The following is an 18,798-nucleotide window of genomic DNA, read 5'->3' as shown; positions in this document are numbered from 1 at the left end:
TAACAACAATAATAATGATGTGAATTTTATTTTTTTTCAAGCGTTTCTGTTCAGGGAGAGAATTAGAGAAATTTCTCTCTTCTCCTTCTCCAAGAGCCATCTGGCTGGATAGCTTTTGGTGGATATTTCATGAGACGTACCAGGTAAATACAAATCTGCTTGTTTCTCTGCCTTGCTTCAGTCATTTTGCTACAGAACCAATTCCATCCTCTTTGACATGGGCTACAAGCCCTTCTGATCCCATGGAGCACGCCACAGCCTCACCTGTCACCCGGTCCCCTCCCCATCCATGCCTCAACCACACACCCTATGCTTCAGCCATTGTGCAATGCCCTGCGGCTCCCCCAGGCTTTAGGAGCTGGTTGCACGGCTGTCACAGGCAGGGTTGAGAGTAGACCTCAGGACTTCTGGGCCAGCGTTACGGTGCTGTCTTCAACAGCGCTCTGCCTCTGTGTACGTGCTTTGTAAATCTCATCCCCAAAAATGAACACGTTATTTCATAAAGCAAACGAGGCCAAATATCTTGAGAATAAGATTGCTGAAATGAAAGCAATACTGACTTAAAAATCCCAGCCCTCAGTTGTTTCAGCAAGGGATTTTAGTAATTCCTTTTTCATTTCTATTCCTGGCAGCCAAACAAGGAGCTCCAGCATCATCTGTTCGACCGGATAGCCCAGCACTACGCCTTCCTTTTGTTTCCTGTACCCAAGTCCCACTATGAAGAGGCGCTCTTAAAAGTGAGCATCAGCCACTATCTAGAAAAAAAGTCACATTAGGTTTCTATTCATTTCTGATGCCAAGAGAATGTCTTAAACATTCTTTACATAAGGGAGTAATTACTAAATCGTGATAATCCATACACTGACTTGCAATGCAGAAGTTATAAAAATACAGTAGAGCTATTTATACTGATTGGGAGATGCAATGATATATTTAAGTGAAAAAGCAATTTATACAACATATATATATGCCTATGAATAGAAAAAAAACCCTGAAAAGTATTTACCAAACTCTTAGCAATGCTTATCACTGGGAAGTGAGGTTATAAGAAACTTTCCCCGTTGGGCACGGTGGCTCACGCCTGTAATCCCAGCACTTTGGAAGGCCAAGGCTTGAGGATTACCTGAGGTCAAGAGTTCATGACCAGCCTGGCCAACATGGCAAAACCCCGTCTCTAAATTGCAAAAATTAGCCAGGAGTGGTGGCGGGCACCTGTAATGCCAGCTACTCGGGAGGCTGAGGCAGGGTTCACGTGAACCCGGGAGGCGGAGGTTGCAGTGAACCAAGATCGCGGCACTGCACTCCAGCCTGGGCGACAGAGCAAGACTCTGTCTCAAACAAAAAAAGAAACTTTCTCTTTCCGTTTTATTATTTATTTTGAGACAGAGTCTCACTCTGTCACCCAGGCTGGAGTGCAGTAGCATGATCTCGACTCACTGCAACTTCCAATTCCTGGGTTCAAGCAATTCTCCTGCCTCAGCCTTCTGAATAGCTGGGATTACAGATGCATACCACCATACCCAGCTAATTTTTGTGTTTTTAGTAGAGATAGGGTTTCACCATGTTGGCCAGGCTGATCTCGAACTCCTGATTTCAAGTGATCCACTGCCTCGGCTTCCCGAAGTGCTGAGATTACAGGCATGAGCCACTGTGCCCAGCCTCCCTTTCCATATTATATTTTTCTGTAGTATTTAAATAAGCATATAATTTGAAAATTTAAAATGTGACTATACATATATACTTTTTATATGAGTATATATGTATGTATATATGTACTAAAAGGATTGCTGGAAGAAAATACAAGTGAACACTCACATGATTTAGGGATGAGGAAGGACTTCCTTTGTTTTTTTTCCTCTAGAAACAATGTCTGGCTTTGTTACCAGCGTGGTGCAATCATAACTCACTGTAGCCTCAAATTCCTGGGCTTGAACTACCCCCCTACCTCAGCCTCCTGAGTAGCTAGGACTACAGGCAGGCGCCACCACACCTAGCTAATTCTTTTTTTTTTTTTTTTTTTTGAGACAGAGTCTCTCTGTTTCCCAGGCTAGAGTGCAATGGCACAGTCTGGGCTCACTGCAACCTCCGCCTTCTTGGTTCAAGAGATTCTCCTGCCTCAGCCTCCTCCCAAGTAACTGGGATTACAGGCATGCACCACCACACCCAGCTAATTTTTTTTTTTTTTTTTTTGTATTTTTAGTAGAGACAAGGTTTCACCATGTTGGCCAGGCTGGTCTCGAACTCCTGATCTTAGGTGATCCACCCGCCTCAGCCTCCCAAAGCGTTGGGATTACAGGCGTGAGCCACTGCGCCCAGCCCCATTTTACTTCCTAGATTGTGTAGATTAAAGAGTATGGCCAAGTGCAGTGGTACACACCTATATTCCCAGCTACTCAGAAGGCTGAGGCAACAGGATTAGAGGATCACTTCAGCCAGGAGTTCAAATCCAGCCTGGGCAACACAGTGAGAACCTTGTCTCTAAACAATAACGACAAAAACTATATATAAAAAAAGAAAGTCCTTCCTCATCCCCAAATCACGTAAGCCAGGGTGGAAATGCTGAGAACATTGCCTGAGCTCTGCCTGCTCCGCAGAGGCTGCCATCACTTCTGAGTAAAGCCATGTATACCAGCTTCTGTTGCTGCTTCCCACAGTCCTGGTTCAACACACATGAATTCAAGTCTGACATCTGTAACACAATGAGCCTGTGGATTTCAGGTGAGCGGTGACTTTTTTCCGCCGGGGAAAGCAATTCTGGAAAAATGTTTTCCACTGGTACCTAGGTATGTCATTGTTTACTTTGACACCCTTCATCAAGGCATTCTCTCTTTTCTCTCCTTAACATTAAAGAGAGCAAAGTATGTATGTGGTTGGAGCCCCAAGGAATACAAATTTTCCTGCTTCCTCAAAACAGTTCTGAGACATCCCTTCCTAATCCTTTTTTTTTTTTTTGTCTGAGATGGAGTCTCTCTTTGTCGCCCAGGCTGAAGTGCAATGGTGCGATCTCAGCTCACTGCAACCTCCGCCTCCCGGATTCAAGTGATTCTCCTGCCTCACCCTCCTGAGTAGCCAGGATTACAGGCATGCACCACCACGCCTAGCTAATTTTTGTATTTGTAGTAGAGACGGGGTTTCACCATATTGGTCAGACTGGTCTCAAGCTCCTGATCTTGTGATCCACCTGCCTCAGCCTCCCAAAGTGCTGGGATTATAGGCATGAGCCACAGCGCCCGGCCCTTCATCCCCTTTTTGTGCTCAGCTACATCTACAGGGAGTGAAGGGCCATATCCTAACAAGATAGCAAAGGTTCAGCACGGCCCTGTTAGTTAACCGTGTGCTGTGGGCTGATGCATGCAGGACTCAGGAACCCAAAAGCAGTATGTGAGTTTAGATCATCCCACCCTCCCAGCCTCCATGTGACCCCGCACTGGGCAATCATGTGTCCCTCCCTCCAGCACACACAGGACCAGCTTGATGCCTGCTTTATCAACCACCTCCCAGTCCCCTTCCCCAATCTCAACCTTGACATTTTCTAAGTTCATTAAAAGCTGCCATGTATAGAAAGGTTCCTGTGTACTAGGTGCTGTGCTAAGTAAGCACTTTTCACATCTCCTATTGTGTTGCGGCTTCCTAAGATCACCCTCACGTTAGAAGATTTGCTAGAAGAACTCACAGGTCTCCATATGTAAGTGTAGTCTCACTATGATTTATTACAATAATGTAGTAAGGAAATAGAGCTGGATTATAAGGGAAAAAGGTAGAGTTTGGAGGAATCCATATGCAGACTTCCTTATGCCCTCTCCCTCCCATAAGGAGTCATACAGAACCCACTCATCCCCCTACAACGAAAAGCTAGCAACATGTGTGTGTTGCTTCTGCCCAGGGAAGCCCATTAGAGCTGGAGTGCTCAAAGTTTTCATTGGGATAGTCACATAGACACCTCTGTCTGTCACGTACCACAATTCCAGGAAGGCAGGTGTTCAGCATAAGCCATATTGTTTGTACCAACAGTATAGGCATAACGAGCCGCTCTTCTTCCATTAGAGAGAGTTTTATATCAGTGGAATAAACTGTTTACTAGCCAGGTTCCCAGAGGCCAGCCAAGGCATCCTCGCAAGCAGGCCTTTCTGAGGATAGCAGTCTCAGGCCTGCTGTATTAACTCTTTTCTGCACACCCATTTAATCTTCTTTTTTTTTTTTTTTTTGAAATGGAGTTTCGCTCTTGTTGCCCATGCTGGAGTGCAATGGCACGATCTCGGCTCACTGCAGCCTCTGCCTCCAGGGATCAAGTAATTCTCCAGCCTAGCCTCCCGAGTAGATGGGATTACAGGTGCACGCCACCATGCCCGGCTAATTTTTGTATTTTTAGTAGAGATGGGGTCTCACCATGTTAGTCAGGCTGGTCTCAAACTCCTGACCTCAGGTGATCCACCTGCCTCAGCCTCCCAAAGTGCTGGGATTACAGGTGTGAGCCACTGAACAAGTGTTCATTCCAGGGCTGTGCCACTCCAAAGCTGGGTCTTTGACCATTATGCTACCCTACCTCCCATTTTCTGACTGTCTTCTCTTCTTGCTGTTCCACCTTGCTATTCCCTTTAACATCCAAGGCTGCACCTCCTTACCCCAGTTTATCCCCTGTATAAATAAACCCCCTGTCTACTTTGTCCAGTGGAGCCAGCAGCTTTGCATAGTGGCTCAAATGTCTCAAGTAATCCTTGGAAGCATCACTGTCAAATGTATAGAGAGAAACCATTTCTGGCACTAAGCTAAGTGTGATCACGTTAAACAAACATTTACTAAGCACTTATTGTATTTATTATGTGCCAGACCTAGAGCCCTGGAGGTATAAAGATGAAGAATACCCAACCCCTGTTCTCAGGGAACTCGTGGTCTAGCCAGAACAGGGGACATGGAAAACAAATAACTATGATGTCTTCACATTTGCAAAGCATGTCAGGGACTCACACACCTGTGTGTTCTGACCCTTACACCCAGCCGACAGGTAGGGCAAGGTCATCATCCCCGTTTTCCAGATGAAGAAGCCAAAGCCCTCTAGAGAGGAAGTGACTGACCCAAGGCCACAAGGCTGGTATGGGGCAGGGCTAACACTGGAAGCCCAGCCTCCCAGGAACCAGCAGGGGCTCCCCAGTCCTCTTTTGCAGAAGCATCCATTCTCACTCTTTTTAAAATTTCTTTTTAAATAGAGGCGGGGTCCCACTATGTTGCCCAGGCTGGTCTCCTGTGCTCAAGCGACCTCCCACCTTGGCTTCTCAAAGTTCTGGGATTACGGCCGTGATCCACCACGCCCAGCCCCATTCTCACTCTTGACTCCTCCCTTAGGCACCTATCCTAGCCCACAGAGCTATGACAGCTGGAACTACTCAGAACTAGACCCAGAGCGATTCCGCAGAGAAGAATTAATGTTACACAGAAGAAGACTGATAAAGGGTAAGTTAGCAGTTACAGCCTCCCGCCTTCTTTGCCGCTGCCATACCCAACCACTATCTAATGAGGGAGGAGAGGCCTTGGCCTTGTTGTCCTCTGGTCAGGTTCTCTCTTGGGTACCCCCAAACTAGCCACCAAAATTCTTCGTGCTTGTGGACTGTAGTGTACAACATAATTGTTGGAAGGCAGGGGATGGAATTTTTGTATTGGAATAGTGGATGCCAGATGATGAGTGTCTACCTGTGTGCAAGGCACTGTGATGAGCTCTCTGCCTCTTTTTTTTTTTTTTTCAAGATAGAGTCTTACTCTGTCACCCAGGCTGGAGTGCAGTGGCGTGATCTTGGCTTACTGCAACCTCCGCCTCCCGGGTTCAAGCAATTCTCCTGCCTCATCCTCCCGAGTAGCTGGGATTATAGGTGCCCATCACCATGCCCAGCTAATTTTTGTATTTTTAGTAGAGATGGGGTTTCCCTATGTTGGCTGGGCTGGTCATGAACTCCTGACCTCAAATGATCCACCTGCCTCGGCCTCCCAAAGTGCTGGGATTAGAGACGTGAGCCCCCGTGCCTGGCCAGCCCGTTTTATTTAATCCTCACGACAGCCTGCTGAAGTACACACTGAATCCAATTCACAGATGAGAAAACTAAAGCTCAGAGAAGTGACTTGTCCAAGGTCAGCTTTTCTGTTTCACTCAGCAGACACATAATGAGCTCTGGGTGCCAGGTACTCTGCTCAGCACTGGGAACACGGTGGTGGAGGCAAGCCCAGTCCCTCTGTTGCAGGGCCAAGGAGCCCCAGAATTGGGGCTTCTGCCTGGAAAGGTTCATGGCTTTGCCCAGGAAGGAATTCAAGGATGAGCTGGTGGTAGAACAAAGTGTCTCACCTTGACTATTGCAGCTCTCTGACTGCTTCTGCAGAGTAGGGCTAACCCATAAGCAGTGTGTTGAGAACAAGAGCTCAGGGCCAGTTCTGCAGGCTCATTTATACCCACTTTTAATTACAGGCAAATTAAGGGGCAGGTTATTCAGAAATTTCTGGAAAAAGGGGTGGTAAATTCCAGGTCCGGTCATTGCTAGGGAATGATAAACTGACTTGACGCCTGGTGGGCATGTCTTAGGGAGCTAGTCTTCAATTAGGTCTGGAGTAGAGTTCCACCTCCAGCCTCACCTCCTTATGATCTAGTGGGAAATTCAGGCCACACAATTGTCCTGCAGGGGATTGGGCGCTGCAGTGGAGGGATTCAGTCCAGTCCTGAGAAGGTCAGTACGTGGCGTTTGAGCTGAGAGTCGAAGGGTGTGTTGGTCCAAGGACCTGTAGCATCAGTATCTCTCCACATCTACTGACTCCGACTCTGCAGTTGATCAGGAGGACTTCCAGTGATCTAGAAGCACGTTCTAGTTTGAGAAGCCCTGGTTTAGGGCACAAAGGAAGAGAATACCTGAAACCCTTGGAGCAGAGCACAGTGGTGGTTACTAGCTGGAAATTATAAGCTGGCACTTACTCAGGGCCAGACGCTTTTTGGGTTTTTTTTTGAGACAGAGCCTTGCTCTGTCGCCCAGGCTGGAGTGCAATGGCATGATCTCAGCTCACTGCAACCTCCGCCTCCCAGGTTCAGATGATTCTCCTGCCTCAGCCTCCCAACACTTTTACCTGTTAGCTCTCTAAGCATTTCCATTTCTTGATCCCTTCATAGATATGATTTCCCAGTAGTCATCATGCACACTCAGGGAGTTTTTTTTTTTCTTCTTCTCTTCTTTTCTTTTCCTTCCCTTCCTCCCTCCCTCCCTCCCTCCCTTCCTTCCTTCCTTTTTAGACAGAGTCTCTCTGTGTCACCCAGGCTGGAGTGCAGCGGCGTGATCTCGGCTCACTGCAACCTCTGCCTTCTGGTTCAAGTGATTCTGGAGCCTCAGCCTCCTGAGTAGCTGGGATTACAGGCATGCGCCACCACACCCAGCTAATTTTTGTATTTTTAGTACAAAAATACAGGGTAAGACAGGGTTTCACCACGTTGCCCAGGCTAGTCTCAAACTCCTGAGCTCAAGCGATCTGCCCACCTTGGCCTCCCAAAGTGCTGGGATTATAGGCGTGAGCCACCATGCCCGGCCAACTCAAGGAGTTTTTTCAAAGTGAAGAAAAACCTAACCCATAAATTGTCTTGAGTTTAATGACACTTTAATGAATATTAAATTAAACAGCTATGAATTTGATAGATTGTTTCTTAAGCATTTAAGCATTTTAATTTTGCAGAGCTCCGAATTGGTTTTTCTTCTGAAGCCAGTCCTTTTTTTCCTGTGGGTTGAGTGTCTACCCTATGCACAGGGCTGTGCATACATTATTATTATTATTTTTTTTTTTGAGACGGAGTCTTGCTCTGTCACCCAGGCTGGAGTGCAGTGGCGCGATCTCGGCTCACTGCAAGCTCTGCCTCCCGAGTTCACGCCATTCTCCTGCCTCAGCCTCCCGAGTAGCTGGGACTACAGGAGCCCACTACCACACCCAGCTAATTTTTTGTATTTTTTTTTAGTAGAGACGAGGTTTCACCGTGTTAGCCAGGATGGTCTTGATCTCCTGACTTCGTGATCTGCCCACCTCGGCCTCCCAAAGTGCTGGGATTGCAGGTGTGAGCCACCGCGCCCGGTCCTGTGCATACATTATTTCCTTTAATTGGTGCATTCGCCCTAGAGGGAGATACTGTTCACAGTCTAACAGGATCAGGGTTGGGTAACTTGCCCAGCAGGTGGAGTCAACAGAGAGACTCTAGGTCTGTTGGGTGTCAGTCTCTCCAGAAAGGAGGCTGTCTCAAGCTCCTGGGCTGCAAGCTTCATTGCCCCATGATAAGAGGAACTAATAACAGCTTTTCCCCTTCTATAGGGAGAGAGTTTTCTTTGTTTGCGGGTACGAGAGCCTTCTCCCAGAAGCCAGCCCAGAGCAGGAAATTCTGCCACCCTCAGTAAGTGGGGAGGCACAGACCGGGACCCCTTGGGGTCCCATAAGCTTCAGAAACCCTGGGTTCTTCTGGAGCATCAGTGGCCTCCTGTTAGTTGCACATCTCTGTACCCCTTGCCCGGGTCTACCCCATCTTCTAAGTGAGGGGCCCCGGGAGGCCTCCAGGTCTCCCGTGGGTAAATGGCGCACTAAGGGGCATTCACAGAAATGCAGCGATCGAGCAGTGAAAGGGAAGGAACCAGGTTTTCAGTGTAGGCTTCAGTGCAAGATGCTTTTACATATTTTTTTCTCCACTAATCCTCATGGCAAACCTGAAACCTAGCAGTCATCCCTGATACCTACTTTCTCCTCTGCCCTATTGATGTTCCTTCTGACATACCTCCCAGAACCACCTGTTTCTCACTCTTCCACTCCCACCAACCTAGTTTGAGCTCCCATCACTACTGCAGTAGGCACCTAACTGGTCTCCCTCAGGTTCTCAGATACTTCTAGGGCCATCTTTTCAAAGTGCAAAGCTAAGTACATCATCCCATCACCACCTGACTCTATCCTATCCCCCGACCCTAAAAACCCTACTTCCAGGCCAGGCGCAGTGACTCACGCCTGTAATCCCAATACTTTGGGAGCCCGAGGCAGACAGATCACTTGAGGCCAGGAGTCCAAGACCAGCCTGGTCCACATGGTGAAACCCTGTCTCTACTAAGAATACAAAAATTAGCCAGGCTTGGTGGCACACACCTGTAGTCCCAGCTACTCAGGAGGCTGAGGCACAAGAATTGCTTGACCCCGGGAGGCAGAGGTTGCAGAGAGCTGAGGTCACACCACTGCACTCCAGCCTGGGTGAAAGAGCAAGACTCTGTCTCAAAAAAAAAAAAAGAAAAGTCCCACTTCTAGCCGATAAAACTACACCCTCCACACCCCAGAATGCTTCCTCTGGCCTTTAGAGTAGACTGACTTGCACAGCCTAGCTCAACCCCTTCTCCACCCTCCTGGGCTCTTAGGGGTCCTGCCATGGGGGACTTCTTTCAGTTCCTTGTATACCACACTCCCTTCCTGTATGTGGCCTCTGTACCTCCTGTTCTTCTTGTCCCAGGTAAGCTCCCATCACCACTGCCATTGTCACTGTCAGCATTTCCTCCCAACTCCCAAGTCCAGAGACATTGATAACATGCAGTTAACCAAATGCCACAAATAAAGGCTTTTTTTTTTTTTTTTTTTTTCCTGAAGAACTGGAAAAAAAAAATCCAGGGCAGGGTTTAGCAAACTATGAATCAGACCTTTCACTGCCTGTTTTTGAAAATAAAGTTTTATTGGTGCACAGCCATGGCCATTCATTACTATTGTCTACAACTACCTTTGCACAGAAACAGCAGAGTTGAATACTTGCAATAAAGACTTTATGACCTAGAAAGCCAAATATTTGTCATGTGGCTTTTTGCAGAAAAAGTTTGCCAACCCCTGGTCTAAGAGATATATAGTCATCCTTCCATCTCAGTTCAGATTCTTGTAGGGAGGGAAAAAAACCTTTTATCTACCCTCTTAGGCAAAGTGTATGGATCCCTACAAGTTAAACTGACAAAAGACAGACAGTTTAACAGGAAAAAGGCATTCAAATTTTATTTGATGTTAATATCTTTACATGACACAGGACTTCATTGGAAAAAAGTGAAAACCTCAAGGAAGTGGCTAGGTCTGATAGTTCACATACCAGCCTAACAAAGAGCAGTTAATTGTGGAGCTGTGACAAGACAAAGGAAAAGAGGTTTGGGCTTTCAGGATGGTAAATTGTGGGAAGGTAAATATATGGGAGAAACTAATGGAAGATAAAGATTCTATATATATATCAATAAGGTTTGTATATGCAGATTCAAGGATGCTATCTCCAGTGATAAGTTGTCTCTTTTTTTTTTTTTTTTTTTTTGAGACGGAGTCTCACTCTGTCGCCCAGGCTGGAGTGCAGTGGCCGGATCTCAGCTCACTGCAAGCTCCGCCTCCCGGGTGTACGCCATTCTCTCGCCTCAGCCTCCCGAGTAGCTGGGACTACAGGCGCCCGCCATCTCGCCCGGCTAATTTTTTGTATTTTTTTAGTAGAGACGGGGTTTCACCGTGTTAGCCAGGATGGTCTCGATCTCCTGACCTCGTGATCCACCCGTCTCGGCCTCCCAAAGTACTGGGATTACAGGCTTGAGCCACCGCGCCCGGCCAATAAGTTGTCTCTTCTTCCTGGTACTGGAGATGGGAAGCAGGGACACCTTCACAAAGGAAAATTTATGCTCTGCTTTTAGATGGAAAGTGGAATTGTAAAGAGGTTTCCTGCATCTGCTGTTTTTCAATTGCCTTCAGCTCAAAATAATTCTTATGCAAAGTGGCCTATTTTGGGATGGCAGATTCTGACCCCCTTCACTCTCATCCTCAGGGTCAGCTTTCTGCCCCTCTGGGCTGGATGAGGATCCTTGTAATACAGACCAATGTCCCTTTCCTTCAGAGCACTCATGTAATTATTTGGTTATTACTGTGATCATGGCTGTTTCCCCCCTCAATCTTTTTTTTTAATTGGTTTATTCTTTTAGAGACAAGGTCTCACTCTGTTGCCCAGGCCAGAGTGCTGTGGTGTGATCATAGCTCACTGCAGCCTCAACCTCCTGGATTCAAGTGATCCTACTGCCTTAACCTCCTGAGTAGCTGGAACATGTCACCATGAATTTTTAGTAGAGGTGGGTGGTCTTGAACTTCTAGCTCAAGTAGTCTTCCCACCTCAGCCTCCTGAAGCACTTCAATTATAGGTGTGAGCCACCAGGCCCAGCCTCCCCGCTAATCTTTAAACCCTGGGAGAATATTCCCACTTCTAGTACCTGAATGCCCTATTTCTAATACATACTTCCTTAATAAATGGCATTAGAGACTACATTTATTAAGACAGCCTCCTCTGGCTGGGTGCAGAAGCTCACGCCTATAATCCCAGCACTTTGGAAGTCCGAGGGAGGCGGATCACAAGGTCAGGAGATCGAGACCATCTTGGCTAGCACGGTGAAACCCCATCTCTACTAAAAATACAAAAATTAGCCAGGTGTGGTGGCACATACCTGTAGTCCTAGCTACTGGGGAGGCTGAGGCAGGAGAATTGCTCTAACCCAGGAGGCAGAGGTTGCAGTGAGCTGAGATCGCGCCCCTGCACTCCAGCCTGGGCGACAGAGCAAGACTCTGTCTCAAAAAAAAAAAAAAAGTGTGTTCTCACAGGTTCAGATTCTAACTGTGTGGCCTCAAGCAAGTTATTTGACTTCCCTAAGACTTCGTTTCTACAGATATAAAATAGGTACAACAACCATGGTGCCTTCTTGCAGACATTCTGAAGACTGTGCGACCCCATAGCTCAGAAGGGCACTCAGCGCTGCCTGGCCGCACCACTGTACTGCCCTAGCATGCCCAGGTTCTCCCACCTTCGAAACACTTCCCCTGCAGGGCATCCTTCCCCACCTGCCCTCCACCCCAGCACCACCCAGGGAAGGTCTTCACTGAGAAATCAAGAGCAGTCAGCAGGAAGGCCTGTGCCTTCCCACCACCAAGACATCCTGCCCTCCTCTGCACCCTCGCCATCTGCCATCTCTGTACCCATGGAGAGGTCCTGCTCCCCTCCCAGATCAGTCCCCAACCTGTGTTTTGAACCTCGGCCCTCTCAGCTTCCCAAGGAGATGCCCTTAGTGCCCCTCTTTCCTGCATCCTCATTTCCTCCCGTTCTGTGGGGTCATTCCCGTCACTGAACAGCGGTGCTTTCAGCATCTCTTATCTCGACTCCACATCCCCATCTTCTGCTCCCTTTCACTCCAGAACTTCTTTTTTTTTGAGACGGAGTTTCACTCTTATAGCCCAGGCTGGAGTGCAGTGGTGCAATCTTGGCTCACTGCAACCTCCGCCTTCTGGTTTCAAGCGATTCTCCTGCCTCAGCTTCCTGAGTAGCTGGGATTACAGGCTTGTGCCACCATGCCCGGCTAATTTTTTTTGTATTTTTAGTAGAGACAGGGTTTCACCATGTTGGCCAGGCTAGCCTCGAACTCCTGACCTCAGGCGATCCACCCACCTCGGCCTCCCAAAGTGCTGGGATTACAGGCGTGAGCCACCGCACCGGGCCCAGAACTTCTTGAAAGATGCCTCTGTAACCCCATCTCTGCCTGGCTACTCCTGTCAGGTTCCTACCCTCGGCAGCCACTGCAGCTGCTCTTGGCAACAGCGCGGGGACCCCACTGGCTTGGACTGAGTCAATCCTCTAACCTGTTTGGTGTGGTTGGCCACTCCCATCTTCTTGAGACGCTTTGTTCTCTTGGCTTCTTTGTTGCTAGACTTTTGACAGTGTCTTCCTTCCTCACTGGCTGACCCCTCTCCATCTTCTCTGCCAGCTCCTTGTCCTGTCAGTCTACTCTTTCCCAAGCCCCCTTCCTTACTATATCTACATATTCTCCTTGGGTCACCTCATCTGGTCTGGTAGCTTCAAATACCGCCCACACGCCAGTGACCCACCTTCGTCCTGGCCTCTCCCGGAACTTGCACTGGTCTGTCCACCAGCCCTCTCAGCCACACCAGGAGGATCTGAGACTTAGCCAGGTGAGGAAAGCACCTGACTCCTAGCCCCCGATGTTCTCTCTTGCTGGGCTGACTGCAGCAGCTGCCACCTGGGCTCCTTTCTTTTACTCGTAGCTCCAACCCAGCCTCCACACAGTGACCAGAGTAACCTTTTACAGGGATACATCAGATGGGGTCATTCCCTGCTTAAAACCTCCAATAACTTCTTCATTGCATTTGGAATAAAATCCAGTCTCATTCACCTGACTTGCAGTGCAGTACAGAATCAGGACCCCTGACTCCAGGCGCCTGGCACCCATTCCCTCCCGCAGCACCAGGCACTGGACTTCCTTCTGCCTCTTGGATGTGCCAGGTCTATGCCTGGTTGGGCCTTTGCACTCGCTGTCCTCTTTGCCTGGAATCTGCCTTCCTCAGGGATCCAGAGGAGAAAGCTGGCTCCTCCTTGTCCCTCAGATGCCAGGTTCACTGTCATTGCCCTAGAGAAGCTGTCCCTGACGGCCAGCCACTGTCTTCCCATCACCTGTCTCACTCTCGGCACAGTACTTACCTTCCTGTTGGGTTGATGTGTTGTTTAGAGTTTGTCTCCCTCTCTTAGAGGTAAACTCTGTCCGGGTGCGGTGGCTCACACCTGTAATCCCAGCACTTTGGGAGGCCTAGGCAGGCAGATCACTTGAGGTCAGGAGTTTGAGACCAGTCTGGCCAACATGGTGAAACCCCATCTCTACTAAAAATACATAAATTAGTTGGGCGTGGTGGCGCATGCCTATAATCCCAGCTACGGAGGAGGCTGAGGCAGGAGAATTGCTTGAACCAGGGGGCAGAGGTTGCAGTGAGCTGAGGTTGTAGTGATCTGAGATCGTGCCACTGCACTCCAGCCTGGGCAACAGTTATTGCTGTTCTCTCTCTTTTACCTCCTAGAACAGACCTAACACAAAGAAGACACTTAACAAATATTTCTGGACTTTGTGAATGAGGTCATCTATGTAAACTTTTGGCCCTGTGCTCAGCATGTGACGGTACTCTGTACACATCAGTTCCCAAAAAGTGCAGACGACACAGGTACTGCAGAGGCACAGCCAGCACTCAGACACCAACACCAAAATTTTTTTTTTTTTTTTTTTTTTTTTTTTTTTTTTGAGGCGGAGTCTCGCTCTGTCGCCCAGGCTGGAGTGCAGTGGCCGGATCTCAGCTCACTGCAAGCTCCGCCTCTTGGGTTTACGCCATTCTTCTGCCTCAGCCTCCCAAGTAGCTGGGACTACAGGCGCCCGCCACGTCGCCCGGCTAGTTTTTGTATTTTTAGTAGAGACGGGGTTTCACCGTGTTAGCCAGGATGGTCTCGATCTCCTGACCTCGTGATCCGCCCGTCTCGGCCTCCCAAAGTGCTGGGATTACAGGCTTGAGCCACCGCGCCCGGCCAACACCAAAATATTATTCAGTGTTTGGGTACCGCCTGTCACAGCGGCTTGAAGCAAGCGTGTGTTCTTTGTACTGAAATACATAAACTCTCTGACAGTTATTTCAGGAACCTGGTTAAGAGATTCCATTTACTTCCCCCAAAATAGAAATAATCAGAAACTCTGGAACCTTGAGCACAGCTGAAGTTTTAGTGGGCAAACCAGGATAGAGGGAGTAATTGGGTTTTGTGGTGGGGATAGAGCCTCTCTCGTCAAGAGCAGACACGTTTTCCCATCTGCTCAATGAAAGAGCTGGCTGTGTTCAAAATATGCTTTTCAATGGCAATAGTCTGTCTGAGAGTCCACAATTCAGGGGAATGAGTTGCAATTACTTTCCGTCTCTTACCTGCTGTCTGCCCTTCGCTTGTTTAAGTGTTAGGGATTTGCACAGTGGAAATGAAAAAGTATCTAACCACAGAGCTGACTTCTGCTATGAGACCCAGCTATAAATGAGGACACCTACCTATTAGAGACTGAGTCATTGTTCATTTAATAAATATTTTTAAAGTTGGAAAAGTTTTAGGAAATGGAATCTGAGGGAGAAAATGATAGGGGGAGAGAACACCAGAGAGATGAAAAGAGCAGCAGGCAGGATCTTCTCCTCTGCCTCTCTTTGTACAGTGGCTCAACTCTGTGTCCCCTTTCCTAGCTCCCCAGGTCCTAAACCTGGAGAAGTAGTATATAGCTGAGAGACCAGACTATCAAGTTAGGCATGGATTAGAATCCTAGCTCTTAACCTGGCCAACATGGTAAAACCCTGTCTCTACTAAAAACACAAAAAGTAGATGGGCGTGGTGCCATGCACCTGTGGTCCCAGCTACTTGGGGGACTGAGGCACGAGAATTGCTTGAACCCAGGAGGCAGAGGTTGCAGTGAGCTGAGATCACACCACTGCACTCCAGCCTGGGCAGCAGAGCGAGACCCTGTCTCAAAAAAAAAAAAAAGGCCGGGCGCGGTGGCTCAAGCCTGTAATCCCAGCACTTTGGGAGGCCGAGGCGGGTGGATCACGAGGTCAGGAGATCGAGACCATCCTGGCTAACACGGTGAAACCCCGTCTCTACTAAAAAGTACAAAAAAAAAAAACTAGCCGGGTGAGGTGGCGGGCGCCTGTAGTCCCAGCTACTCGGGAGGCTGAGGCAGGAGAATGGCGTGAACCCGGGAGGCGGAGCTTGCAGTGAGCTGAGATCCGGCCACTGCACTCCAGCTTGGGCGACAGAGCGAGACTCCGTCTCAAAAAAAAAAAAAAAAAAAAAAAAAAAAAAAAAGAATTCTAGCTCTTAGATGAGTCATTTCATCTCCCTGAACCTCAGTTTTCGTATCGGTAAAATGGGTACCAGAGAAATCAGTCACAATGTGGGCATTAAATGCGATCTTATACACAAGCACTCAACAAACAGCATAGCACAGAGTAAGAGCTCAATAAACATTAGCTCTTATCATCTTATACAAGGGTGGTACCTAGAGAAACACAGCTGGAGATTAGGAAAAATGATGTCTTTGAGCTAGGAAGGCATACATTTCAGGGACTCCCAGCATCCGTGAAACCCAGTTGTACACACCTTCCCCCATTATATATATCAGGTGCAAACACGTAGTATTAGGATCCTGAGCTTTGTCTCTGGGAAGATGAGATGGCTAGAAACTGCATTGTCAGGGTCCAAGGACATCCCTGGGCTGGGACCTTGGACCTAGGTCCTTGCAGGGGGGAAAACAAACAAACAAACTTTTGGGGGACTAAGGTAGGAGGATGGCTTGAGCCCAGGAGTTTGAGACCAACCTGGGCAACATAGTGAGATCCCCTGTCTCTACCAAAAAAATATATATTTTTTTTAGCCAGGTGTGGTGGTACATGCCTGTGGACCCAGCTCCTCAGGGGGCTGAGGCAAAATATATATATATTTTTTTGGTAGAGTTTTTGTAGAGCCAAAAAAAAAAAAAAAAAAAAAGACAGTGAGGAAGGCTTCTGTAAGCAGGAATCATCATCAAAGTTCTCAGTTGCAAACCATAGAATCCACTCCAGCTACTTAAAGTAGAAAGAAATGCATTAAAGGCGCACAGCTCCCCTGGAAGAGCCTCTGTGTTAGCTTCAGAGGCCATGCTACCAAGAATGATGCCCAAACCATAGTGCCTCTGCCAAGGTGTGCTACTGTGTGCCAGTGTGACTGCGGACTGGATGTTAAAAGTTCTACTCTGCTCCTTGAAAAACCAGTTGCTCCTGTCAACAGTCTGTCTAAAAACTGGAGTCCACATGCTTCCCATTTCCTCCCCGTTGCTCATTTCCATCTTGAAGTCTCAGGCAGGGGCGGTGTATCTGCAGGTAGAGCCTAGGTGAAATGCCTGCACCCCAGCTGCAACCTAAGTCTTTTACCTTGGGGATGGGTCTCACATATGTGAAGAAAAAAAATCACACATGTAACAAGTAATGACCCCAGAAGATGCCGTTTGAGCTGAGAACCAAGAGATGAGGAGTCAGCCATTGGAAGAGTAAATGGCAGAACCTTCCAGGAAGAAGGGACAGCATGTGCAAAGGCCCCGAGGCAGAAAAAAAAAAGAGCTCGAGTGTTCAAGAAACAGAGAAGGCCAATACTGTACCCCAGAGAGTGAGGAGAAGAGAGGCACAAGCCAAGGCTGGGATGTAGACAGGGCTGGATGCTGCAGAGTTATAAGCATCATAGAAAGCAATATGAATATGGATATAATTGAAGTGCCATGAGAATTCATTACATTAGGGATGACATGATGTGATTTATATGTTTTAAAGATCACACTGTCTCTTGAATATGGAGGATGTATTGGAGGGGCACAGAAGACCAGCTGGGAGGCTTCTGTATTTGTCTAAATGACAAATATAGAAGGTGGCAAGAAGCAGACAGACCTGACGCATTGGGAGATGGATCTTTCAACACTTACTAGTGGGATGGCTTTGGGAGTGGGGAGGAGAAGTGGGAGAAGAAAGGACGGAGTTGAAGGTTGCTTCCCAGGTGTGCAGCTTTAGCATCCAAATGGTGCCATTTACCGAGATGGACCGTGTAGGGTTTGAGTTAGCGGAAAGCTATCAAGAGTTCAACTTTGTTTTTGTTTTTTGTTTTTTTTTTTTTGAGACGGAGTCTCGCTCTGTCGCCCGGGCTGGAGTGCAGTGGCTGGATCTCAGCTCATTGCAAGCTCTGCCTCCCAGGTTCATGCCATTCTCCTGTCTCAGCCTCCCGGTAGCTGGGACTACAGGTGCCCGCCACCTCACCCGGCTAGTTTTTTGTATTTTTTATAGAGACGGGGTTTCACCATGTTAGCCAGGATAGTCTCGATCTCCTGACCTAAGAGTTCAACTTTGAACTTGTTAACTTTAAGATGCCTATGAAAAGTGCAAATGAAGATAGGTGCCAAGTAGGTAGATATACAAAACTGGACTTTGGAGGAGAGGCCTGGCTTACAGAGAGAACAATTTCTACCCAAGCCAAAATATGGGAACTAGGAGTGCATGACTACTGTGGAGCCACAGGCAAAGGCACTGCGCTATGGTACTCGCCTTCTCTGGACTTGGTGCCAGGAGACCTACATTTCCATCTAGGCGATGCCTCCTATCAGTTACATGCCTTGAGGCAGATCTAGGCCTCCATGTTTTTATCCACGAAATGGGCATCACCACTGGTATTCATTCTTATAGATTCAATCTAGGGGTAGCTGAGGTCCCAGAGATTGTCGTTTAGTTATGTCTTGTCAGAATACCTACTAATTTAACCAGAATTTTCCCAAGTTCCACAGCATAGATATAGTCAGTGTCCTTAACAATAATGACTCAGATTTCTCCAGCTCGTGTCCATACTTGCTAATTCCAGGTCTGTGCAGCTCTCTCCCCACCCAGACATTTCTAGGCATCCCTAGATTGTATCTCATAGTAGCTCAAATATAGGCTCCCCGTCCAACACTGTACAATAACAACTGAGCCCTCAGCGTGCTGAATCTGAGCAGCTGGGTGGCCAGGTGGGCTAGATCAGTTCCATCTCCTCTATGCTGTGGTGGGACAGGGGGTCTCAGAACAGTCTTGGTTTACCCCCAACCCTTATGATAGTCACCTTGCCTCATACACCCATGGGGTGGTGGCTGGTCACAACATGAGAGAATGGATAGGAAAGTACTTTTTTTTTTTTGAGACGGAGTCTCACCCTGTCACCCAGGCTGGAGTGCAGTAGCGTGATCTCGGCTCACTGCAACCTCTGCCTCCTGGGTTCTAGTGATTCTCCGACTTCAGCCTCCCGAGTATCTGGGGTTACAGGTGCCTGCCACCACCCCCAGCTAATTTTTGTATTTTTAGTAGAGACGGGTTTTCACCATGTTGGTCAGGATGGTCTCAAACTCCTGACCTCATGATCGGCCCTCCTCA

General features: G+C 48.0%; 1 protein-coding gene across 1 annotated transcript in view; it reads left to right on the top strand.

Annotated features, from left to right (window-relative positions):
* FAM227A (family with sequence similarity 227 member A) overlaps positions 1–18,798 on the top strand; it is an 80,146-nt gene that overhangs the window by 27,547 nt on the left and 33,801 nt on the right. Inside the window, exons 7-12 of the mRNA XM_033189745.1 lie at positions 42–143; positions 633–737; positions 2,595–2,718; positions 5,341–5,448; positions 8,317–8,395; positions 13,941–13,949. Coding sequence (XP_033045636.1) covers positions 42–143; positions 633–737; positions 2,595–2,718; positions 5,341–5,448; positions 8,317–8,395; positions 13,941–13,949 — 527 coding nt within the window. The remainder of the gene's footprint in view (positions 1–41; positions 144–632; positions 738–2,594; positions 2,719–5,340; positions 5,449–8,316; positions 8,396–13,940; positions 13,950–18,798) is intronic.

This window comes from Trachypithecus francoisi, unplaced genomic scaffold, assembly GCF_009764315.1.
Source record: "Trachypithecus francoisi isolate TF-2019V2 unplaced genomic scaffold, Tfra_2.0 Contig01580, whole genome shotgun sequence".
In the NCBI taxonomy this organism is placed as follows: Eukaryota; Metazoa; Chordata; class Mammalia; order Primates; family Cercopithecidae; genus Trachypithecus; species Trachypithecus francoisi.
This window is presented reverse-complemented; position numbering and strand designations above follow the sequence as displayed.